Source organism: Lontra canadensis, unplaced genomic scaffold (genome assembly GCF_010015895.1).
Source record: "Lontra canadensis isolate GAN:19392208 unplaced genomic scaffold, GSC_riverotter_1.0 scaffold24, whole genome shotgun sequence".
NCBI lineage: Eukaryota > Metazoa > Chordata > Mammalia > Carnivora > Mustelidae > Lontra > Lontra canadensis.
This window is the reverse complement of record NW_022631018.1, coordinates 20,149,354-20,175,037: the sequence shown is the minus strand read 5'-3', so window position 1 is coordinate 20,175,037 and position 25,684 is coordinate 20,149,354. Positions and strand designations below refer to the sequence as shown.

Here is a 25,684-nt window from a genome sequence, read left to right as displayed (position 1 = left end):
TATGTGTGATTGTGACTAATGACAAGTGTATTGGAAGGCACAGGTTTAACCTTGGAAAGTGATTGTTTGTATCCCTGCCATGTCATTCTGCTGTGCTTGCTCTCAACCTCACCAGGATAGTGAGTGCTTACTAATACAGAATCCTGAATTAACTTCTGCCCAGACAGGAGTTTGGGGGTTTTGCCTTTTTTTTTTTTTTAAGATTATTTTAGAGATTATTTAGACAGCGGGAGTGGGGAGGAGAAAGAGTCCTAAGCAGACTCCACACTGAGTACAGAGCCTGATGCGGGGCTCTGTTGCGGAACCCCAAGATCACAACCTGAGCTGAATCCCAGAATTGGACATTTAATCAGCTGCGCCACTCAGGCACCCCAGGACTGCGTGGTTTGTAAGCGTTTGCTTACGTTTTCCCGATTTACATTTGACACGTAGGCAGAAAGACTGCTCGTGACCTGAGGCTGGCACCCCTGCTAAATGGCCTTTGTTTCTACCACAAATGTCAGTTTTAACAAAACATAATGATATTACTTCTTGATAATACAGTCTTTAATCCAGTGCCTTGATACAGTTACTTACTCCGTATCTTAGCATTTGTAAAAGTATAGCTTGAAGGCCCCCATTCCAGAGGTAAGAGGGTAGTCTGAAGTTAGATTCCAGCATTGTAGTTTTTTTAAAAACCATTCAAATACGCCACAGTGTTATAAACTATAGTCACCATGCTGTACATTACATCCCCATGAATTTTGGAGCTAGCAGTTTGTACCCTGCGACCATAACACAGTGTTGCATATTTGAAAGTTGCTGAGGGGCACCTAGGGGGCTTAGCTCAGTTAAGCATCCGACTCTTGATCTCAGCTCTGGTCATGATCTCAGGGTTGTGAGATCAAGCCTTGCCTAGATCCCCCTTGGGATTCTCTCTCTCTTTAAAGAAATTTGCTAAGAAAGTAGATCTTGCGAAAAGTTCTCATCACAAGAAAAAAGTATTTTTGTGAATATATATGGTGACAGAGGTTAACTAGACTTACTGTGATGATCATTTCATAATACATACAAATACTGAATAATGTTGTAAACCTGAAATTAATACATTACATTTCCATTATACTTCACTAAAAACAAACAGAAACTTTGTGGGTAATCCTGATGTTGGACGACTATGCTTCATTCTGTAGAGGTCTTGAGATTTTCCTACAAGAAATATATGGGCCTCTGGGTGGCTCAGTTGGTTAAGAGTCTGATCCTTGTTTTCTACTCAGGTCATGACCTCAGGGTTGTGGGCTCGAGCCCCGCGTTAGACTCTGCGCCCAGCAAAGTCTGCTTGAGACCGTTTCCTTCTCCCTTTACCCCTCTCCCCACTCACTCGAGCTCTTTCTCTTTCTCAAAATCTTTTTTTTTTAATACACACATTGACACACATATAAATAGAATAATGAAATACAAATAATAAAAATCAACTATTAGTGCTATAAATTTGAATAAAATGTTGATACCAAAGAGAAAAGCAGATCTGGTTCTGAGCCTGCTAGTGAACACATGAAAAGAGAATCATTCTTGTTGTTCAAGAGGAGAAACTCTTGTTAGTTTCAGGAAGAGCAAGCCTCTCTCTGGAACTTGGTTGTGTTACGGGGCTCTAAATCATGAAACATGTACTTCAGACACAGTCTGCATTCTCCTTCTTAATTGTGCTTGTTAGAGTGCTTGGTCATTTGGGATACTCATTCCCAGGATTTCCAGATTCCAAAATAGAATTGACTACTAACACAAGTCTTTTCTTGTCAATACCTGTGTAGATCTCAGCCAGCTTTCATGCAAAGCAGTCTGTCCCAGCCATCTGTGGTTCTTTCCGGTACTGCCATCCACAACTTTCCAGCTGTCCAACACCAGGAACTTGCAAAGGCACAATCAGGTCTTGCCTTTCAACAAACTTCAAATACGCAGCCTATTCCTATATTGTATGAACATCAGCTGGGTCAGGCATCGGGACTAGGAGGTTCCCAGCTAATTGATACACATCTTCTCCAGGTAAGACAAGAGCACAGGGGGCTAGAATCATGCACTATCATCATCTTCCTGCATAGCAGATTATTTAAGGAAACAATTTTTAAAGAAAAAGTGTTAAAAGATGTGAAAAACCAAAGGTCCTTTTATCTAATACTAAAATTCTTAGAGATTGTACATCCTTGATGTCTGAATTGGAAGTATTTCATTCTTACTGCTGTTCTCTTACACATTTTTTTCTAGGCTAGAGCAAATCTTACCCAGGCTTCAAATCTTTATTCTGGACAAGTACAACAGCCTGGTCAGACAAATTTTTATAACACTGCCCAGTCACCAAGTGCTCTCCAGCAGGTAAACTATGGCATGGTAAATTTCCTCAATTTTCTTCATTATTATTATTATTTATTACTCTTACTTTTACTGCGTTTGTTTTTGCTTGGCAATTTTAATAGAACCAAGATGGGGAGATGGCTCAGTGGTTTTCAGACTTTTCTCTGAGGTGTCCTAGGAATCCCATGGAGTCCACTGGTGGTGGGACGTGCTCAGTCCCGCAGCACCTCTCTCCTCAGCCCCACTTGAGTCACTTCTGCTTTTTCGCTCTTTGTCTTAAATTAGTTTCCATGTAATCATTTATTTCAACAAAGGATTCCATGAATATAAAAGTTCGAAAACCATTGTCCGGGATACACAGTTACATGTAAGCGTGAGAAGTGCTTACCCATCTGGGCTAGAGAGGGAGGGGCCTCTACGGACCGTCACGCTGGTTACTCCAGTACTTAGAACAATGTGGCAGCGTGTGACAGAGTATCCATGACGGATGTGCACAAACTGCCAGCAGTGTCCTGCACCTGCCCTTCAAAAGTTCGTGGAGGACTGAAGGAGGGAGACAAACCCATTAGTCATTTCTGTATTCTGGTGGCTATTTTAGGGGTGAAACTTCATAAATGTATCTATTGCCTTGACATTCAAATTAAATACTGCTTGTGTGAAAACTGAAAGGTTACTTTTCTTCTTGTCAAAGCTTATTTTAGTCAGACCTGAAAACAGTAGAGATGTCTGTTTGGGAAAGTGCAACAGCACTACTTTCTTAAATTGTATCCCACGACTTCATTGTATTATGTGTTTATTAGACACGTCCCATGGATTCATTCAGACATCTTCGTGGTGGTTTGGCTAGTGTCTGCACTGCTAGTCTTCTGTTGTTGCACCCGTACTAAAAGATGGGAGGTAATTACCAAGCAAAAGATAATACGTGAAGTATATTAGTAGATTGAAGTATTCTGTTTAAACTGTTACTCTTAAGGTTTTTAAGAGTTGTCTAGAGAGTTACAGTTGTCTAGATGACAGACACAAGTAAATGGCCACAGTTTCTTTTTGCTTATTTTCTAGGTTACAGTACCTTTACCAGCGTCCCAGCTTTCATTACCTAACTTCGGATCTACGGGGCAGCCTTTAATCGCTCTGCCTCAGGCTCTTCAGCCCCCACTGCAGCACACCACCCCACAAGCCCAGGCCCAGAGCCTGAGCCGTCCTGCCCAAGTAAGCCAGCCTTTCAGGGGGTTGATCCCCGCTGGAACACAGCACAGCATGATCGCTGCCGCCGGAAAAGTGAGTGCAAGAGGGATTTGCAGTTCTTCGAGAATTTAAGGCTGCGTTTAGATACATGCATCTTGTATCTGTAAAAATAAAATGCATAAGTTTTTACCACTCTCCAGGAGAACTCACACTCTGATGTGCTTTTTTATTTTTAAAGTGATCTCCACACTCATTGTGGGGCGTGAACTCACAAGCCCGAGATCAAGAGTTGCACGGTCTGCCCTCCGAGCCAGCCAGGCGCCCAAGCCCCAGTGTGCCTTTTTTTTTAAACTTTCTAAATCTACTTGTGATATGTTTGACTTCCTCTGTTTCTTACTTAGTAACAAAGAATTCATAAATTTTATGAACGAATTGGGTTTACACAGTCTTTTAAGCTTTTTACCCACAAATTTGGCCTTGATAATTTATTTAAAACTTAATTATAGGATTTTTGTACTAAGATTCTTTACCTCTTATCTTATGGAATTCCAGAAACGCTAAGTCTGTTCTTTGTTTTTTCCTCAGATGTCTGAAATGGAACTGAAAGCCTTTGGAAGTGGCATTGACATAAAGCCAGGCACACCTCCAATCAGCGGGAGAAGCACCACACCAACATCTAGTCCCTTCCGGTAAAATGGGCATTTGAATTTCCAAATAAGTAAACACAATTTGTTTGTTAGGTTCTTACTATGTCACCAGGCCTGTGGTAAGCACAAGACATTCTGATAGTGTTACCTAAAATGCTAAGCTATTAAATTAAGAATGTATATGTTATACTATATTTTTTAAGAAATTTTTTTTTAAATACAGGGCAAATCTAGCTAGAATTCTTTCTCACCTCTGCCCCTCCAGTGTCTCTCCGCTACCGTAGTGTTCGGTAACTCCCCTTGGTAGATTTTCCTCCGCTACCACAAATGAAGCGTCCGCCAAGAGCAGTGTCTCTAAAGATCTAACAGCATATGATTATTTGGCACTACTGTACTGACCCGTGACGGCTTTCTCCCAAGGGCTACTTCCACAAGTCCGAACAGCCAGTCCAGCAAAATGAGCAGCATTGTCTATCAGAAGCAGTTCCCGTCAGCCCCTGCCACTGTGAGAGTGACACAACCATTTCCTACACAGTTTGCACCCCAGGTGGGCAGATACGAGTGAGAAATGAGTATTATGTACTTGGAAATGATTGCTAATCTGGCTAAGTATCTGATTTCATAATCTTGCCATATTATAAGTAGTTTAGAAACATAGTTTTTAATGAGAAACAGTTTCTTATTTAACAGTACATTTATGACCTTCATAGATCATCTCCGCAATTTTTCGTGAGCTACAGGTAGTAGCTGTGTAGTGCTAAAGCAGACAAGAGAAGTAGTCGAAAGATTCCCCACACAGCTCTGGTCATTTCAGTCCTGTTTCTTTTATCTTTTTTGAAGAAGTGGACTTTCAGAGAAGGGTCCCAGTGCTTAAAAGCTTTCTAGGTTTAAAGTTTTTGTTACGTGGTCGTCGCCGTCGTCGTCGTCGTTGTTGGATTTTGTTTTGTTTTGTTTTGTTGTTTTTTAAGAGAACTATGTGTAGTTGAGTTAAAGTTTCTAAAGGATGTTCTAATATATGTGTAAAAACATTGGCTTCCCTTCCCTTCGCTGAACGAATGGAAAGACTAACTAAAATTTATCATAACTCTCAAAATGAGTATTGATTCCTGAAAAGACACTTATTTGTTGAATTGGTGTTATTTTTATTTATCTTCAGATTATGTTTGGTATAAGTGTGTGCCTTTTCTGCAATTACATCTTTTTAAAAGGATAACCCTATTTAATAGCTTTTCCATCTCCCCTTCAGAATTTGTAGCTGAACTGCAAGAACCAACTACAGTGCCATAGCGTGCTTTGCTAATTTTTCTGTTAGATTCTCCAAGCATGGCCTGTTTGTTCTTGGTCCCTGTTGTAGAATGGCACAAATGCCTCCATACTTCCTTTCACTTGGCAGAATGGGCACAGATTTACTCTGAAATAAGCCAACCTGGTCTAGTTGGCAAAAATTTTTTTTTAACAGTTCAATGTTGTATGTTTTGTTTTTTTCACTCAGATTCTCTCTCAGCCTAACCTGGTCCCTCCATTGGTAAGAGCCCCACATACTAACACCTTCCCAGCGCCTGTTCAGAGGCCACCAATGGCACTGGCCAGTCAGATGCCTCCTCCGCTGACCACAGGCCTCATGAGCCATGCTCGTTTGCCACATGTAGCCAGGGGTCCTTGTGGATCACTATCTGGAGTCAGAGGTAATCAGGCCCAGGCTGCGTTGAAGGCTGAACAAGACATGAAGGTTAGTACAGTGTTAACAGCCAACAGAGCAAGCATCTGTCTCTGAACCATGTCTTAAGATGCCTCTGGACCCATAACCACAAACCCAGGCATTCATTGTCTTAGCTAATTTAACCAAGCTAACTACTTTTATTCATTCCTTTTTTTTTTCTTTTTTTTCTCCCTATTCCCCTTTTTTATTTATTTTTTATTTTTTTATTTTTTATTTTTTTGCAACTATAGTTAGCAAACAAGTTAACATTTTAAACTCTGGCAAAATGGATTGCTAATAAAATGAATGTTTGAGGGAGATCTGAGTTTAGCTGCTATATTTTTGGAAGAACAAAATATAATGTGGATTATTATAGACTTCCCATTTTCTTTTGTTTTTTTTTTTCCTTTGTTTTCTCTTTTATCCCTCTGCGCCCGCACCCCCTCCCCCCGACTTAAGATATAAATCATGGTTATGTGAAAATTCAGAGTGGTTAAGAGATTTTACCTATCTTGATTTTTCTTCCTTCGTGAGTCATGCAAGTACAGTTTTCTTCTCAAACTGTTTCCATACCTTTTTTTTTTTGCCTGCCACCTGAGTTGGCTGTATTCCACAACAGATTGTGCAGTTGTAGATGAAGAACTGAAAAAAGCACTTTGGGATCCTTCATAATAAAAGGCACTGATAAATGTGAGGTTTGCTGATGCAGAAGAGTGCCTTGAGGAGTCTGTGTGGGGACAGTTTTCCTAGCATAACCCTTACCGTCTGCCTGTGCAGCCAGCCGGGTCCATAGCTCTGTATTTACTTGGACTTGACTTCAGAGGTCTTAGTAATTTGGCCTGTTTTGTCACTATATATACGTGTATACACATCCATACATCGGGTCAGACTAGAACAGAGAAAGCTTGCTGCCTTCAAACAGGGCAGTGCCCATAGTGATGCTTTACTTTGAATCAGAAACATGTTTATGCTCATCCTTGTAGAAAATTCGGTTGACGAGCTGGTTTCTTTCTACATTGATATCCCTCATTTCTCATCCTGAGTAATCACATTTAAAGACTACTCTGCAGTGACACTCTTGTTAAATGTGATCTACTTTTATTAAGGCTGTGGGCCTAGGATTTCCCTCTGTTAAAAAGTGGGTAGGAATCTGTGGAAACTATTTGGCCATGGTTTCCTGTTGTTCCGTCTCCTCGGAACTTGATTTTCAGACCTTCCTTTGCTGGAAATGACTTTAGAGTTTATAATGGGGTCGGGGAGGGTAAAACTTTCTTGAAATTGCTTTAGATCTTTATATAGTATAGGATTCCTGTAGAACATGAAGGGCTCCTTGTTATATGCGAGAGGTACAGAAACTTAAGTTTTAATTGTGTATGTTACGGTGGTATAATTTACAGATGACGTAAGTATATTCTTTGGGGGCACATAGTAAAAGTAGGAAATTATTTTACCAGCTCAGAATGTGGTAGGAGCTATCAGAACTTAGTGCTCAAGTGAAGTCGTAGTTACTAATTTCTGATGCTCTTCCCCTGCAGAAGAGAGCTGTGGGAAGAGGACTCAGCCACAAGACATTTGGTCCTAGGTGTTGGTAATGCCACAATATAAGTGCTTCCTTTTCGTTTTATTGTAGACCACATATTGATAACTAGAAGTTTTACGTGTTACGTATATCTGTCTTCAAATTTGCGAGCAGCCTCCCTAAATAGAATTTGATATCAATAAGTTTTGTTCCAGAAAAGTTACAGACCAACAGCAGTTTCTGTGTTGTTATTTTATAAGAGGGCAAACTTGGAAAATGTGGTGGGAGGTGGTTCTGTTTTCAAATGTTTTTAAAAAAAAAAAAAATCGCCTGGAATATTTGCCGAGATAGGAAGAAATCTGTCCTTTAAGAGCTGAAAGATCATTGAGGTACTTCTGGTTTGGGCCAGACATGGGGAGAACGGGTCTGTGGTCGGTAAAGAGTGAGCGGAGATGGACGGACAGGCTCCGCTCATGCTGCAGCGTTCTCAGTCGCTGTTTCTCATTTTTTAAGGCAAAGCAGAGAGCAGAGGTTCTTCAGTCCACGCAGCGGTTCTTCTCTGAACAACAGCAGAGCAAACAGATAGGAGGCAAAGCCCCGAAAGTGGACAGTGATTCAAGTAAACCTCCTGAAACACTGACCGACCCTCCTGGTGTCTGTCAGGAAAAAGTAGAAGAAAAGCCGCCCCCCGCACCCACCATAGCCACCAAACCTGTTAGAACTGGACCAATCAAACCTCAGGCGATCAAAACGGAAGAAACAAAATCTTAAAGGCTGTGGTTTATGGCAGGGGGTTGGGGGAGGGGAAAGGGGAACGAGGGAGAATGAAGTCGGATAATGCCAGCGGCCAGAGGGGTAAAATGGCCTGTGCCGTTATCCTGTCCAGAGCTGGGAGGTGCTCGGGGGACATAGGAGCGGTTGACACTGACACAGCCGCCGCGCAGGGAAATGAGGCTTCGCTCGCGTGCACCTGCTGTGAACGCGCACCCTGCGGTGGCCGTGCTGCTCTGGCCGGCATCCGTACAGCAGGTTCGTGGGCGCTTTCCCGGAGGGCATATCGCTTAGAACTGAAATCCTCACGGTTCGGTGAAACACCAGAAGTAGGAGGAACACAACCCCGCGGAGGACTAGCCAGGCCCGAGCGAGGGGTACTCAGCTGATGCACTGGGTGTCGTGTCTTTGCTCCCTTACGTGCTTTGGATGTGATGGTCGCATTTGTGGGCTTGGTGGCCGGGAACCGAAGATAACTGGTGCTGGATAGAGGAGCCTTATTTTGTATTACGGCAGCTTGCTATTTTTGTAACATTGTGATTGAGTTGAACACAATCAAAGAGCAGTCCCTGATCTCCCCTTCTTCCTGGACGAGTGAGCAGGTGATGGAACGCGCTGTCCACACCCTCGGACGCGTCCAGGCGGGCGGGCTTTGGCTGCTGCTTCCATCGGGAACGGTGCTGTGTTTCGGTTGCGGCCCGGAGCTTTGACGCGCTGCTTGGCGTCTCCTTTCTTCCACGGAACTGTCACGTCTTCACACACGTGACAGATTGGGTAAAATACTAGTTTGAGTCTGGCTTGCCTCCGCTCGGCCAACCTTGTCTGAATCCAGTGGGGTTTTGTTTGTTCGTTTGTTTTTAATGGTTTTTAACTGATGTTCATCAAGAGCAGTGACTACCTAGAACTGTGCCCTTAATGGAAGGAAATCCTGTCGAAGAAGGTGCATTTCTTCACCAGAGCTGTGTCATACCATCCTTTGGGCCCTCTGCTGGGAAAGTAGAATCAAGTCTCAAATAATGCCTTTTTAATTGTATCTTCTAGTATTATAGATGTAGGACAGTACTGTATCATACCTCTGTGAATGTAAAATACCTTGTACCTGCTTTATGATACGTAATAGTGACCGTGCTTTATCAGAGCTGTTTTTAATGACGTTATTCTAGAATGTTTTCTTTCCAGATGATGATTGAGAAGCTAATTAAAAAAATGGTGCCAGGTACCACAACAGTAACAGAACTTTGCTGTTTTCTGGGGTTTTGGTTTTTTACCTTTTTTTTTCTTCTTTTTTATTAATGGAGTGTGCTGGATGTCTCTCTAATTTTGTTCAGATGACTGCAGAACCTGGAAAAGCTGTTGCTGCTATTGATGCATAACATACTGCTATTGGTCTTTTTATATAAATAAATAAATAAAATATATATATATACATACATATACATATATATATAAATAATTTGAATTTTTGGAAACTTTAGCTGTGCTGTCAACTTTGGAAAAAGTATCCCAGTTGTACCGTGTTGGGTTGGCATTGTACAGAAATTAACAGCCATATTGGTCTAGAAATGTTAAACATAATTTTTTCCATTTGTACAGGGGTAACACACTGTATTAAATATGTAAGGTCTTATCTACATGGGTTTGATTACAGAAACTAATAAAGTATTCTCTAAATAATGACTCTTGGAGCTTCTAATCCATTCCTAAAATCTGGAACAAGAAAGTCTGTCCTGAACCAAAAATCGTGATCAAGAGTGCATTATGCTCTAAGAGAAGGTAATCATCTAAAGACTTGATTCCAACTTTTCAGAACTATAAAGTTTATTCAGTCAAATAAACGTTGTCATGGAGGATAATAGTCAGGGCCTCTGTTCTCAGGGTTGCCATACTCCTTTTGAGAACAGACCTGTCGAGGAGGAGAGAAGTCTTTCTGGATCATGTGAAGTGCTGAAAGTAGAAAGTAGTTTCACCGTTGTTCAAGGCAGAAATCGAAGGGCCCAGAATAGATGTCCGTGCCTAACGTTTGTATTTCTCCTATCTCCTCTGCACGTTCATAGTCACTGTCGCCCACCTGAGCAGGCTGCAGGGGTTTTGCTTTACTCATTTTGTAAAGTGAAGTGCTGAGGGATTTTAACTGCCTAAAAATCCCATATGCGGAACACGCGGCCTCCAGACCCAGCTTTAGGAAGACTTGTAATCCGGTCACTGGCGACCTGTGCACCTTCTTTGCTCCTGGGCGGTGGGATTCCAAACGTTTAGAGAACTCAGGTTCTGTAAGGCCCCACCTAGGTGGCCCGGCTTCTCCGTCCGAAGGGCTGCTCACAGCGGGCTCTCCATTGCTGGAGTGGCTAAGGCCGGGGTCCCAGACCGGTACCGAAAGGGCAGTAGGCCCCGCTTCACGCACTCGCTTCTCACAGAGTTACTTCAGCTGCTGCTCTCTCGTGCGCTAACCCTTCAGTTCAGTCCTCCTAAGCGTTGGGACTTCAGAGCACCCGCCTGCGTAGTTTGCGCTCCACGTGAGCAAGCAGCCACGTGTGTGTGTGAACTCGAAACCATGAACACCTTAGACCCTTTGCTAGGTCGGATCATACGGGGGTTTCCCGCCACCGCCCCCTTAAAAAAACGTGTCCAGTGAAAGGTATTTATGTCGATGCTTCTCCACAGCTTGGTTCTGCAGTTCTCACCTCTGGCTTCACTGGCAGCTGGATAACCCGGAAGATGGTGGTGGTGAGATGGCGGCGGCGGCTTTAGTCCACTAACCCTTTGAACGTTTCTCTGCCCTTGAACCGTTCTGGCGAGGGGAAGAGGGTGTTTTTGTCCTTCGCTGTTGATAAATTGGGCTTAATGATGGAAGAATAATTGGGGGAAGCGGCCTAGGGAATGAGCATAATTTGAAAAGGCATTTAATTTGCTTATTTCCACAACGCAAATCACAGAGTGTAAAGTTCCAACACACTCTCGGGTGGAGGCAAGATGCAGAAGATAGAACCGGAATGTGCTCTCGTGTAAAACACCTGAAAGGCCCATCAGGTCTCGACTGTGTCCAGGGCACCTGCCTGCAGGTGCCCCGTGGGTCTCCTAGCTCGTTGGCATCTTCAGTATTTCCACACGCCCTTTCCGGTCTCTTCCACCTGTAATCTGTGGTTAGCCACAGTTGACATGTTTGTGGAAAACATGTTAATTTGTGTTTTAGGTGATTAGGAAATACCAGCCGTAAGATACCTGTGTGTGAAATGAACTAGACCTGGACAGTGAAATCCTCACGTCAGACTGGCCATCCCGGCCTTGCCCGTGGCTGAAGGGAGTCCTCTGCTTGGCCCTTTGCCTCTTTCCCCGCGCTGCTCTTCATTCATACCCTCAGGCGTAGGGCTGAGCCTACTGTTGGCACTCAAGTAGTGGCTCTCCGTGGTTTTCCTGAAATAATCCAGAAGACAGTGGTAACATCTTTCAGGCCAAGAGTGCTATTGATTCTCAGCCTTTCTCGAGGTACGATGGCATGGGTTGGCAGGTCATGTTCAGCCTCCCACAGAAGTGAAGCTTCTGTGATCTGCTGTCTCTTGGATTCTTAAGCAGAAGCCCTCAGGTCTGGGGCGCCTGGCTGGCTCAGTCGGTAGAGCACGTGACTCTTGATCTCAGAGCTGAGAGTTCAAGCCCCATACTGGGTGTAGGAATATCTTAATAAAAGAAGCCCTCAGATCTTTCTATACTGGGAAATCAAAAATTATGAATGCCTTAATTCCTTGATTTTAGGTGTGTATTGATTTTCCATCCACTCTTGATGAAGCCTGTTGCCATTTCTTAGATGCCTGCTAGAGTCTTTTACGTAGGGTAAATACAGAATTCCTTTGAATTTTTACAGATACTCTCCCTCAGTTTTCCAGTTTTCCCCACACCTAATTTGACAAGAATTTTTTAGAGTGAGTTCGGTAGAAATTGAATACAGACCTAATAGCCTACTAGCAGTGGGCGTCAGTATGAAATCTAGCAAGTGGTTAAAGTTTGCTTAAGACTTGCTAACGTACTCCAGATTCCAATGTAAGAATTACTTTTAAAAACACATTTCCTGAGCAGAGGACAGGAACAGACATTGCTACAAAGAAGACATCCAGATGGCCAACAGACACATGAAAAAGTGCTCCACATCACTCGGCATCAGGGAAATACACATCAAAACCACAGTGAGATCCCACCTCACACCAGTCAGGATGGCTAAAATTAACAAGTCAGGAAATGACTGATGCTGGCGAGGATGTGGAGAAAGGGCAACCCTCCTACACTCTTGGTGGGAATGCAAGCTGGTAGCCACTCTGGAAAACAGCATGGAGATTCCTCAAAAAGTTGAAAATAGAGCTACTCGGTGACCCAGCAATCGCACTACTGGGTATTTACCCTAAAGATAACAAATGTGATCCGAAGGGGCACGTGCACCCTAATGTTTGCAGCAGTAATGTCTACAATAGCCAAACTATGGAGAGAACCTAGATGTCCATCAACAGATGAATGGATAAAGAAGATGTAGTGTATATACACAATGGAATACTATGCAGCCATCAAAAGAAATGAAATCTTGCCATTTGCGATGACGTGGATGGAACTAGAGGGTATCCTGCTTAGCGAAATAAGTCAATTGGAGAAAGACAATTATCATATGAGCTCCCTGATAGGAGGGAGTTGAGAGGCAGGACGGGGGTAGGGAAGGAATAAATGAAAAAAGATGGGATCGGAAGGGAGAAAAACCCTAGGAGACTCTTAATCTCATAAAACAAACAGGGTTGCCGGGAGGGGATAGGGACATTGGGGAGGGTATATGCTATGGTGAGTGCTATGAAGTGTGTAAACCTGGCGATAAACAGACCGGTACCCCTGGGGCTAGTAATACATTATATGTTAATAAAAAAATAAATTTGGAAACAGGATTAAAAAATAAAAATAATAAAAAAGGGGAAAAAATAACACATTTCCTTCAACGGAGGAATCAGATACCATAGGAGGAGAAAATTTTTTCAGAACTGGAGAGTTTTAAGCAAGAGATGAGACTCCGGTAACATTATCAAGCATCAATTATGTATCAGTTGCTAGGGATACAGAAGTCAGTTTCTTACCTCAGCATAGTCTGGTGGAGGAAGCAGAGATGCAGGCGGTGGCCTGAGGTCGGGCACACCTCCATCACTAGTGACCTATTTTCTGGATGCCTTGCGCCATCTTCTAGTGGAGGCTTTCCCCTTCGCCCTCCGTCTGTCTACATTGCTGATGTTTCTAAATACGATTAAGATCTTCTAAAGGCATTTAGGCACTACGTACCTGGCCTTGTTTCTCACCATTTCTTGATACACCCGCTAAGAAATAGTAGGATTGTTCGTAGACTTTGGTCTTCTCAGTTTCTGAGGGGGAAAAAAAAAATCAACAGTTTCCTCATCTGAAATGAAAAGGGCGCCCCCAGATGCAGTAGTGTTCAGCGGGGAGTTGGAGCAAGGACGCGTCATTCAGCAGGCCTGTGCTGCCAGGTGAGTAAGTCTCAGGTCCAAGGACAGTGTAGAGGAGCAAACAGGAGGGATGGATGGGTTCTGGCCTCCGGGTTTAGGTTTGCCAAGAGGCAAAGTGTCCCATGTCGGTGAGTTCACACTGTTCTGTGCAGGAGGTACCCGGGGTGCTGACTTAGGGCTGTGGTTTTCGAGCTGGCGGTACACAGAGTTACCGAGGCAGTTTTTAATACTTGTTTGGCTAAGGGATTCAGTGGCTCCTACAAAATGTAAGTATTAACATAAATTAACCAGTGCCGAGGAAGAGCTGCTGTCAGACTGTCAGTACGGGAGGCTGGAAAGCGTATGACACCCAGAGTAAGGGGGTGCTCCCACAGAAGTTGCTAGTGCTCCCTACAGCCGCGGTGGGCTGGGGGGTTGGGTATTGGATTTCTGTAGTCTGGGATAGAAAAGGGAGTTACAGATTTTCCTTATTTTTTTTTTTTTAAGATTTTAAAAATTTGACACAGAGAGAGATCCCAAGTAGGCAGAGAGGCAGGGGAAAGCAGGCTCCCTGCTGAGATCATGAGTTGAGCCGAAGGCAGAGTCTTAACCCACTGAGCCACCCAGGCGCCCCCACAGATTTTCCTCTTAAATGGCTAAATTACCAGACTTTATATCCAGCTTAAAGCCTCACAGGGAAAAATGGAGTTACTCATGAATATTGTTGCTTAATCCCCTCCCTCCCCCAGCAGTCCAGAATCAGGGCCTGGTTCAAGGTACTTGAATTTTAACCTTTGTCCCAAAGGCACTTCGGGGTGTGATCAGGACACACGTGAGGCAGGCCCACTCTCACCCACGGGGACAGTACTTGGTGCTTTGTGTTCCAGAAGCACTGGCGCAGCAGCGGCCAGACGGCAGGCGCCACCCTGTCAGGTCCCAGAAAAGCACGATTCCACAATCCCACGGAACTCAGCGTTTAATCAAAGAGCCGGAGAGTGGGAAAGGTGGGAGAGTGCCGCTTCCTTCCCTGGTGGCTTAGGTTTCTGACAGGACAGCCTTGCCGTCAGTGCCAGACTGTGCTCCTACCCCTTGGGTGCCATCCATCCGTCTAATACAAAGGCTTTCCCCAAGTATGTTTTGACCAGATGTCAGAGGAAAAAAGTAGCGGTAGCAAAGGGTAGTATCTGTGGTCCCGCACGCCCAGAGTGAGCTGCTGCTTCCTGCCACGTCTGCATAAAAACCGCCAACATCCGCAAGGGGCCCGTGTGCCCGGCACTGCTGGATGGTCATGGAGCGCTGACTCTTCCCAGCGTCCTCGTAGGTGGTGGTTTGAGTCTCACTTGCGCCTTAGAAGGATGAGACACGCGGCGCCTCGGTGGCTCAGTCCGTGACGCCTCTGCCTTCGGCTCAGGTCACGATCCTGGGGTCCCGGGATCGAGTCCCACGTCAGGCTCCCTGCTCAGCGGGGCGTCTGCCTCTGACGCTGCCCTCGCTTGCTCTCCTCTCTCACTCAATAAATAAAAACCTTCAAAAGGAAGGACGTCAGTGGGGCACAGCTAAGTCGCTCAGAGATCACAGTGGGGGAGCCTAGGTGGGGTCCAGGCAGGCGGGGTCGGAGCTCGTGGCAGCAGTGCGGGCCGCCCGGACGCGGAGGTGCTGGGAACCCGCGCAGCCCCGGGCGTCTACGGCTGGAGCGCGGCGCCGGCGTCTGGCCGGTTGCAGGAAAGGGAGGAAAAGGACGTCATTGCCCCGGGAGCCCCGTGTAGCTAATCTAGTGCCTGAGCCTCCCGAGCTGCAGTGTCCCGGCGCCAAATCGCGCAGGAGAGGCGGGGACAGGCCGGGGGTCCTCGTCCGCTCCGGAGCCCGCGGAGGGAGTCGGCGGCGCCCCAGCCGCGGCGCAGGGCCGGGAGCCCCAAGCCCGGTTCTCGGCCGGACGGAAAGCGGCGACCACGAGCCTCGGGGCCGCTGCTGCGACCGAGGCCGCGGGGAGGCCGAGAGGGTCGCCCCGGCGGGGCGGCGGGCGGGGGGCGGGGGGCGGCCTCTGCGGCCGCGGGCGGGGCGGAGAAGCAGCCCCGGGCCGCGTCGGTCTCGGGTTCTTCCCGGACGAGGTCAGGGCGCGGCCCGAGACGCTGCCGCCGCGGCCGGTCCCCGGGGACACTCTGCGTCCCCGTCGCGGACGGCTCTGTCCGCGCCCCCGCCGGTCCCGACGGCTGAGCCGCGCCGCGTCACGAGGGTCCCAGCCCGCGGCCGCCGGCGACCGGGCAGCCCCGCGCGACGCCCCCAGACGACACGTGCCTCCCCGTCCCGGCTTCACGACGACGGGCAAGTGACTGCCGGACGGTAACGTCCTCCCCTGCTTCTCGCTTCCGGCCAGGGGACCCCAGAGTGACCCGAAGCCACATAACGCGTATTTCCTGGGGCACCGGGGGCTCAGTCGGGTTAAGCCTCTGACTCGATTGCTGCCCAGGCCATGGTCCCAGGGTCGGGGGGCGAGCCCGGCCTCGGCTCCGCGCTCCGGGTGACGGGCCTGAGACTCTCTCTCCCCTCCCTCTGCCCCTCCCCCCTTCCCTCTCTCTAAATAAGTAGAATCTTAAAAAGAAAAATAAGTAAATAAAAGTTTAATGGGTTTGTTCTTCTGTCACAGGCGGTGTATTCCCCTCCTCAGACCAAGAATTTCTAAACCCACGGGGCCCAGAGTTGCAGGGACGAGAAACCCAAAATCTCCAAGTCGGCCCTTGGTTTCCAAAAGGTCAGGGTCCATCCATGCTGTCACCCGGTGCTGTCACCCACAACTCAGCAGCTCCGATGACAAACACCGTCTTCGCTTCTGTGGGTCAACGACACAGGTGCAGGCCCGCGAGGTGCTTGAGGCTCGAGGTCTGTCCTGAGGGCCTCGAGGCTCTTGACAGGCTGCAGCCTCATTTTAGGGCTCATGGGGAGTCCATCCCCTCCCGAGGCCACTCTTGGTTGTTGGTAGGCCTCCGTCCCCTCGTCACTGGGCCTCCCCATTACGGCCGCTGGCTCCAAAGCAATCAGGCCAGCAGGAAGCCCCCCAGACAGAAACCACAGTCTTCCTGTACCGTCGTCCTGGAAGCGACAGCCCGTCGCGGCTGCCGTGTTCTCTTTCTCAGGAGCCAGTCCCCAAGTACGCACGTGGGCAGAGGGGACACGAGGTCGCAAACAACAGGAGGCTGGGGCCCTCCAGGATCTAGGAGCTTCCTGCCATACGGTCACGGCGCATCTCCGGATGGCACGTAGCGTTTGCAGTCCCGTTTCCAAGCTCCGACCAGGCAGCCGAACCCCCGTGGTGTCCAGTCCCTCCTGGGGCCGCCTGTGCCCGACCCCCCCGTGCAGTAAGGGACCAGATGCCCGAAAGCGCCTGCTGGGACCATTTCCCGTCATCACCGTCGTGCAGGGCCACCCCGGCCGCACGGCAGCAGCCCTCCCACCGCCGCCGGACGACAGAACCAGACGGAGCTCTGTCCTCCCCCACATGCCCCGGGACGAGACTGGGGAAAGGCGCTGCTGTGCTGTGCGCGGCCCCCGTGGGCCCGGCCGCCCGCTGGCCCCTCAGGCCCACGTGAGCACATCGGGGTGCGGCCTGGGTGTCCCCATGGGGTGCTGCGGGGCTGCGCAAACTCAGCACCCCGTGGGGCCGCAGAGCCGCTGAGACAGGCAGCTCGGCCGTGTGCTCGCTTCCGCTGCCAAGGTCGGGGCTTGGCCGCTCGCTCGGGGACTCCGCGGACGGCCCTGGCCGTGGTTCTGCTCCCGGAGCTCGGCACCCGGCAAGCAGCCCCTTCGCCCGCCGGCGCCCCTGGAACCGGGAGCCGCCCTGGCTGGAGCTGAGCCCGGGGCTGGGAGGCCGCACCCGCTCCAGAAGCGGCTCCCAGCGGGCGCGCCGTCGGGGCCGGGCCGGGCCAGGCTGGGATCCGGGAGGCCAGTCCCGGGCGCCGCAAAGAGCAGCGACGAGAGGCGGGAGGCGCGGTACCGGCCTTGGCAGCGGCCCCGGACCGCTGGGCCCCCGACGGCGGCCCCGGTGCGGTCGGTGCGCCCCACCCGCTCCGACCAACACGACCCGGGCCGTGGCCGCAGCCGTCCTGGAATGTCCGCCGTGGTCTTCGGTGTGGCTTCTGCAGAGGCCGGAGGGGCGCCTGGAATGGGGAGGTTGGAGGAGCCACCACCCCCAGCCCGTCAGGCTTCTAAGGAGAGCATCAGTCAGGGCTGTTGCCGCCTCCCCACGAGGTACTGACTGTGATGGCCCGGAGGAGGCAGCTCAGCCTTTCGCACCGCGAGGGCGAGTCCCGCCAGCCTGCCAGGGCGTCCGTCCTGGTCCCACACTCGAGCCACGGATGGACCCCGTGGCCTCTCCGTCCCCCAGCTCTAACACAGCGACCGTGCTGACACCTGCAGCCCAGCAGCAGGCTGAATCCCCGGTCGAGTTCGTCAAAGCGGGTCTCCCCAGCGTCGGGCCACTTGACTGAGCGAGGGGCCCTGGGTCCCTCCTGGCAGTCATCACCGCGGTTTTCGGCCCCTCCTCCCGCTGACTTCTTCCAGTTGGCAGCATTCCAGGTCCGGAAACTGAGCAAAGAGACGGTGACTTCACATGGACACAGCGGCCACTGATGGCCGCTCGTAGAAGCGTCCACACTGGTTTGCTTGCGGACACCGAGCGATATTTGTGGCCTGCCCGGCTTTCCTGGGAACGCTGTGCTCTAGTAACCGCCTCTGCAGTTCTGCGGGAATCAAACCAGCCGCCGCTCCGATCTTGCCGCTCATGATGGTAATTTCTTCCATCAGCTTGGGATCGTGGCACACGACTAGCTGACCTCTTGTTCCATTAAGCACTTTGCTCGCTGCCCTGGGAGGCCAGTTCCAATAACTGCATCTCCCACCGTCAGCCCCGGCCTCCAGAGGACAGGACGGCCGCCCCTGAGCTTCCCAGTGATGCCACAACACTTCCATGCGGTCCTTACTTTGTCCCTTTGGTGAAACGAGTGTCCTCCAAGCTCACCCACAGAGCGTACCCAAGGGCTGAGTTTTCTGCCCTTATCCAGGAAATCCAGTCTGCAGTGCCCACGTCTCTAATCCTTCTGTTCCCTTCTTCCATTTGTTCCAGAATTTCTACTTTATTTAATGTGGGCCGTCCCTTTCCCCTGGGTTCCCAGAGCCATCACGGGAGCAGGCAAAGATGACCTCTAGGTTTGAGACTCAAACAGCTGAAAGGAAGGGGCTGCCGTTAAAAGAAATGGGGAAGAGAGTTGGTGGGACACATGTGAAGGAGTCGAGTAGAGTTCAGTCTTGGACATGTCACGTGTAAATGGTTATTAGCTAAATGGAGATGCCACGTAGGCAGCTGGTGCATTCATCTGGAGTCCGGGGACAGATCCGGGCTGGAGGCAGATGGATGCCATCGTCCTATGGATGGTAATTTCAACGATGCAACTAAATGAGATTGACAGGGAGATGGGTGTGGAGAACAGAAGAGATTCAAAGACTAAGCCAGGATGCTCTAGTGTTAAGAATCTAGGAAGAGGCAAAAGGAACTGAGGGAGTGACCAGTGAGCTTGGAGAAAGTCAAGGAAAAAAATGTCTCCAGGGCAGAGGGTTCCATGGTTTCCAGTGCCACAGGTACAGGGTTGATGGAGCATGAAGGAAAGGAACCGGAGAGAGCAGACACAGACAAGTCTTTTCCAAGAGATTTTTGCTTATCTGTTGTGTGGTGGGAAACAGTGGGTCCAAGAGGGGGTTTTAAGACGGGAGGAAATACCGTGTCTGTGCGCTGCTGGGAAAGAGCCGGCGGAGAGGGGAAGGAAAGCTGATGTCCGGGGGGGGGGGGGGGAGACGGCTAAGCGAGGGCGGGGGGGGGGGGGACGGTGACAGAGGATGGCGTTTGGCACCCGAGTGTGAGGGCAGCTTTGGAAAAAGTGTTCAGCGGGTCAAGGGCTCACCTGCAGGCGCGGGAGAGGAGGCGAAGACTTGGGGCGACGCGCTTCGCAGACTCTCACCACGGCTTCAGTTTCCTACACGGACTGAGGACCGGGAAGAGGTGTCTGAGGTTTGAGCTGGGAGCTTTCGTGGCCTGGATGAGCTCCCACCTGAAGTCTGCAGTCCCGCTGTGAAGCGGGACTAGTCACCAGGCTGTGTTTCTCTCGGGCACACACAGCTGCAGGAGGCGAGCGGGCCTCGGGCCGGCACTCGGCCAAGCAAGCAGGACGACCCAGCAGCGGCCCAGGGAGCTGAGCAGCCGGCAGGGGACTCAGGTGTCATGCTGGTCAGTGCTGCTCGTCCTACGACCTGCAGACATCACACCCCGGGTTTGTGAGGTTCGCAGCGATCATGGCTGAGTCACGCACGGTTTGCAAAGAGGGCTGGAGCCACATGCTTCTGTTGTCGCAGGGATGGCCAAGGAATGGCGTCCCTAGACTCTCCGGGTCACCTCCTCCTGTGAGGCTCAGCCCGGTCCCCCTTCCTGTTCTTCTGAGAGGATTCCCGTCCCTCATCTGCCACGGGGATCCACCCAGCAGATCCCATCACTGAGATCAGCTCCCTGTGTGTGCCACGCATGTCACCAAGAGAGCCCGGCAGAAGGTTTGCTGCCCCTATTTCGAATGAACAATCATGTTGTAGTTGTGTACTTGTTGTTTCTAGAGAGCACAGGTTCTCGCTGTATCTTACACACTCATTTGTTTTGTGGGTGGACCAGCTTGGTTGTTAAGCTTCCACACTTTGACACCAGGCAGCCAACGTTCTGAATCCCAGCTTTGCAAGTAGCCGCGGCCTTCCGCTGGGGTCCATACTGCGGTCGGTGTGAAGAAAGACCCCCTTTTCCTGCCACGCTGCTGCTTGCGCATCCAGACTGGAAACTTCAGGTTTGGGTGTCGCAATTCCTAGAAACGTATCTTCGATGCGTATGGCCCTTCATGAAGGATACGTGGTGTGGGAGGCAGACGGGTTTGCGGTGCGAATCGTTCTAAACATATCTGCACCACATCAGACTGCCCCCGCGTTCCTATCTAAAGCTGAAATGTTGTCCCCCAAGCCGCTGTGTCTCAACAGCAGCAAACAAACACAAAACAGACCATTTTAAGAAGTCCGTACAGTCACTGTATCTCTTCTGGAGTTGACGTGCGAAAGTTGCTTCTGACATTATTCAAACACCATACAGACGTTTGTTTACATTTTGGAAAACCCTCCAGAGTTTAAGACTTGGGTAATCGTAGGACCGAAGGAAACAGATGGGAACACAATGCTGTTGCGGGTTCTGACTCAGGGTAACTCCTTGTTGGGCTCCCACTAGGATCTCCACGCTCTGCCAGGCCCTGGGATGTGAGGGAAGGGAAAATGGACCTTCTGCTTTCAAAAAGTATGTTTGTGAGGAAGAGGCTTACATTCCTGGCTGTTACGTGCAGGGCAATCTATGTACACGCATAGATTGATAGTCATCCTGGGGCTAAATATATGTACACATTTACATACGTCCTGGGGCAGATACTTAAACACTTTAAGATGGGGGCGGGGGGGAAGGTAAAAATGAAGGATTTTTGTAAGTATTTTCTCACCCATCACTACTGCCCTAGTAGTTTCTCCCCTTTTACAGGTAAGAAAACCGAGGCTCATAGATGCTAACTCGCTTCCCCGGGATCACTCAGTGCTCCAAAGCCAAGGCACCTGCCGCCTCATCAGGAAAGTGGGAGCAAAGGCGGTGCCGTCTTCTCCCTGCAACATCTGTGGGGATTCCTCATCAAGGTCACGTTCGCAGGGAGAAATTTGTGTCAGCTGCTACCTTCCCGTTAACGCCAGTTCTGAGAGAGCCTGACTCCACGGGGATAAAAGACAGAAGAAGGGGGAGCCGACGGTGGTGGCATTTTGGTCTTTTCCTTCCCTGCGAGGTGCTGTCGCTGACATGTGGGTCCCGAGTCTGTAACAGGGGCACTTCTCCCCGAGACCATGAGCTGAAGAGTGGAACGGGTCCCAGACTGAGCTGAGTGGGGGTTGAAAGGTAAATTAGTCGGGCGACCTCCTGAGAACAAAGTTTTCCAGCCAGAAGAACAGACTGGGGAGGTCAGGCCCTCCCCGGTCGGGCCACAGGGTCACCTCAAGAGTGTGGCAAGGGTCCCGGAATGGAGACTCCTTGCCTATTCCTTGGAGAGGGCTCGTCTGTGGGGCAGAAATCCAGGGTCGCTGGGCTTGGTGGTGGAGTCTTTGCAGCCAAGCAGGCCCAGCTTCAGATTCCAGCTGTGTCCTGGGGAAGCTGCCCCCCTCCTCCCCAGCTCAGTCTCCCCATTCATTCAGCGGGGGTCCCAGAACCTCGTTCGCACAGTGACTGGGTCTCCCAAGAGAGAAGGAAAGAGGACATCACAGGGTAGCCAGCACTAAGTGGGTGGCTGCTGTGACCTTCTGTGTCAGTGTCATGTCCCCAGGGTCTCTGCCATGTGCTCCTCTGTCAGCCCCAGCTTGGCCCATGGCCCTTTCCTCTTTTTAAAAAAAATTTATTTATTTTTATGATTATGTTCAATTAGCCAGCATATAGTTTCTTGTTCTAAAGAGCAGGTAAGAATGTAAGCGCTCCGGAAGAAAGCCGGCAGGTGTCCGTGATGGCAAACAGCCCTGGGAGGGGAGGGCTCCGTGGGAGTAGGGGAGGGACCCAGCTGTGCAACCTGGGGAGAAAGCCGTCACCTCTCTGGGCCTCCATTTCCCCAACTTTTACCTTGGGGATCATCTTACTGACCTCGATTTTGAAGAAGTATCTGCCTGGGGTCCGGCGGGTCCGGGGTGCGGGGTGGCTGGGCTGTAGGGAGGCCCCACTGAGAACCCGGCAGCGACGAGCTGGGCAGGACCCACGTCTGGCCTGAAAACCGACTACTGGCGCTTGTGTTCTAGATTCAGGGGTGCCGACGGCCGGGAGTCCTTGAGTCCTTGGAGTGCAAGGCCATGGCTCAGAAGAGCCCTGCAGTCCACACCAATAACCTGCCCTACGGAGACCTGGCCTCCGAGGTGACCAGGCGCAGAGTCACCATGGCCACGGGGTAGGTGAGCACTGTCCCGGGCGCAGGGGCGAGGGGTGGATCCCACCCTCGGCCGCAAAGTGTTGCAAACCTGGTGCGCTGCGCTCAAGCCTGTGCACCTGTTGCTTCAGGGCGGATGTTATGGGTGAAAAACCGCCTTGTCCCCCATGTCGAAGCCGACTTCTGTGGCCTTTCAGCAGGCGGGGAAAGCGTCGCGGGGATGGGCTTCAGATCTGGGGCTCTTTGTCGGGGGTGGGGGTCGCATGCGGCTCTGGACACAAGGGGCGATGCGCCCCCCCGGATGGAAATGCAGGACTTTGCAAAGTCTGGGCACAGCCTGGTTCCCAGTGGCCGGGAGCTCCCTGCAGACAGCCCTGCCCTCTCCTTCACCGCGGCCTGGTGCCCAGCACGGGCCGGCTCGGACCCCCACCCCACTGCCCGACACCCTCCCCTGACGGTGGGCTTGGCGCATACAGTACAGGGGGCCTGGTGCGATTTGTATTTTAAATCAAGCGCACAAAGGGTTTTGGCTTAAGGATGTCCGTGCAGCATCTGTGATATACTCAGAGTAAAAACTCAGGTGTTTACCCAAAATTCGGATCTCACGGGGCGCCCTGTATTGTGATTTGCTGACTCTTGACGAGCCCATGATGGCCCGTGTGGAGTGTCCTGTCCTCTCTCTGGTCCCAGGTCCCCAGATCTAGTCGCGTGCCCAAGACCTCTGCTATTTAAAAGTGAAGAAAGAAAGATTAGGATTCCAGTTTCGGTGAAAACCAGCCCTACTGAAATAGATGTCTGGCTGGAGGCAGCTCCTTTGCTGCCTGTCTGGGGGGTTCAGGGCGGTCGGAGGCTTTCCTGTGGGGGGATGGGTGCTACAAGCTGGAGGAAGGGGGAGGGGCTTCCTCGCTCACTTGCAGCAAATGCCACCATGTTGCGATTTCTTGTGTTGGTTAAGTCCCTTTACGAGTTACCTTCTCTAGTCTCCATGAATGGAACCCCCAAAGAGACCAACAGCCTAGAAACTTCTGCCAAGAAACCTGGCTTAAACTCCTAATAACGCCAAGTGTGAGTAAACAACAAAAATTGGCCGAGCTAACACTTGTCGTTTGAGTTCTTTGTCAGGTGCGGTATGAACGTAAGAACAATGGCTTTATTAAAACTGATACTTAGTTGGTCAAAAAATAAAAATTGTCTTGAAATATGGACCTCCATCCAGTATTACTCACAATGCTTCTTGACCTTAGAGTTTGGGGGGGAGGGATGTATGACCTTGGCGAACTGATTAAAAAAAAAAAAAAAAAAAAAAAAAAACCTTAGGTACAATGTCTTATCATAGATGTGGGATGTTGCAAAGCTGCACTGACAGGGGTACACGGCAAGTCTGACACCCCCGGTTGACCTCGTGAGCGTGGGCCTTGTCCCCGGGGGGCTGTGGTCCCTCTGCTCCAGTGTTTGCTGAAGAAGGAAGAACGTCCAGAACTCTGAGGCCTCCCTTAACCCCCTCTCCGCCACTTCCTGTCCCTTCAGCAAAGTCAGGGTCAGCTCTGACTGGGGGGTACAGCAATGAGCTTGTGGAGTCCAGGTCTGCCTTGTACTAGCCCTGTGACTGGGGTAAGTCCCCTCTAGCTCCGCCGCCTCGGCTGAGAACTCGTCGTGAGGTGTGGCTGCGAGCCCAAGGGTAGAAGTTTCTAGCTCCAGGTGCCTGACTCCTCAAGCCCTTGACAGGCTAGTCTCCTCTTGAAGACAGGGTCAGCCCAGCGCTGAGCAGGATGGGAACACGCTGGTAGAACCCAGAGAAAGGTAGGCTAGCCTGCAGGTTTGGGGGATCACAGGGCAGAAGTTAGGCAGAAAGGAGGGACAGAGTGAACTTAAGGCTGAACTGGGCAGGGGTGCCTGGGTGGCTCAGTCCGGTGAGTGACCAGTTAACTCTTGGTTTCAGCTTGGGTCGTGACCTCAGGTCGTGATCTCATGAGATCAAGCCCCCTGTGGGGCTCTGTGCGCAGTGGGGAGTCTGCTTGGGGTTCTCCCTCTCCTTGCCCTCTGCCCCTCCAACCCATAAAGAAGTTAATTTTAAAAAATTTTTTTAGAAAAGCTGAACTGGCCAGAGACTAGCTGGAATGAGAGAGAGCGAGAGCGCGAGAGCCTGCGCTCAGCTGACATGACAGGGCACAGGCAGGTAGGGCTGGACCCACGGGGCCGGTGGAGGGGACAGCTGGGCTCTGAGGAGAGCGGAGTGGTCACTGAAGCCTGGCCAGAGTCCGTCTCCCTTCTGCCGGCTGATAGCTCTGTAGGCCTGGGTAGAGGAGTCAGGAAGGATGTCCTTCGGCGTGATGACTGGTTCTTTCTGGGGTCTGGGGTTTCCTTTTTTCTGTTCTTTTCTTTCTTTTTTTTTTTTTGTTTTTTTCCCCAGAATCCTGTGTATTAAAAAAAAAAAAAATTCACTCTGCCTTTCCTCCCAGAGAAGAGATCTCTACCAAGATAAGTGATGAAGCCGGGGAGATGTCCCCCACTCTGGACTCGGAGCAAGGCCCTGCTGGCAGGGCTGGCCCTTCAGAACCTCCCGCGCCGCCTCCTTCCCCCGCTGAAGACTGCAGAGTCTGAGCCGGCTGTGAGAGCCCTCCAGCGAAGTCGGCGGGGGTGGGGGGTCTTTGAAGAGGTCTTGGAACATCTTTGTTCTTTCTTTCCTCACGATCAGATCACGGCTGAGTGGTGTTTATCCTCACGAATGCACTGCGGCAATCTTTGGTTTTTCAAGCCAAGTCAATGATTTACATCCACATTTGAGCTTTCATTTGCCTTGTTCTATGGAAAGTCATCAATTGTATTCAAATTAAAAAAAAAAAAAAAGGGGAGGCTTCAGTGTTTGTTATTAAATCGTGTTGGTGAAAAGTCCAGGAATCTGTGACTTTAAAGAACGGCGCTCCGGAGAACTATGAGAGATTTGGGTTTTCAAAGCTCAGCCGGGGACATTACAGTTTTGTGGCCTGTGCACTCGTTTAATTGAGCTGTGTTGTGTCTGCTGGTGCCGGGCTGATTGTCGTGCACATTGAAGGACAGTATTTCCAAGCTGT

The 25,684-nt window shown here is 50.1% G+C and overlaps 2 protein-coding genes across 2 annotated transcripts in view; both read left to right on the top strand.

Moving 5' to 3' along the window:
* The window catches only part of PRRC2C (proline rich coiled-coil 2C), a 92,396-nt gene extending 84,076 nt beyond the window's left edge, over window positions 1-8,320 (top strand). Inside the window, exons 29-34 of the mRNA XM_032862993.1 lie at window positions 1,791-2,022; window positions 2,242-2,349; window positions 3,388-3,606; window positions 4,099-4,202; window positions 4,581-4,707; window positions 7,892-8,320. Of these exons, the coding sequence (XP_032718884.1) occupies window positions 1,791-2,022; window positions 2,242-2,349; window positions 3,388-3,606; window positions 4,099-4,202; window positions 4,581-4,707; window positions 7,892-8,149 (1,048 nt within the window). The 3' untranslated portion in view covers window positions 8,150-8,320. The remainder of the gene's footprint in view (window positions 1-1,790; window positions 2,023-2,241; window positions 2,350-3,387; window positions 3,607-4,098; window positions 4,203-4,580; window positions 4,708-7,891) is intronic.
* Window positions 8,321-22,539: 14,219 nt separating this feature from the next.
* On the top strand, window positions 22,540-25,214 carry MYOCOS (myocilin opposite strand). Its single transcript, XM_032863068.1, has 2 exons — window positions 22,540-22,634; window positions 25,073-25,214. Exons 1-2 carry the CDS (start codon window positions 22,540-22,542, stop codon window positions 25,212-25,214), a joined length of 237 nt encoding a protein of 78 aa, XP_032718959.1.
* The last annotated feature ends 470 nt before the right edge of the window (window positions 25,215-25,684 follow it).

Excerpts from the sequence above, each read along its gene's own strand:
- MYOCOS (XM_032863068.1), top strand. The coding sequence starts at position 22,540 with ATGGCTCAGAAGAGCCCTGCAGTCCACACCAATAACCTGCCCTACGGA. Across the intron at positions 22,635-25,072 it reads AGAGTCACCATGGCCACGGG|AGAAGAGATCTCTACCAAGA; the intron begins GTAGGTGAGCAC and ends CTTTCCTCCCAG.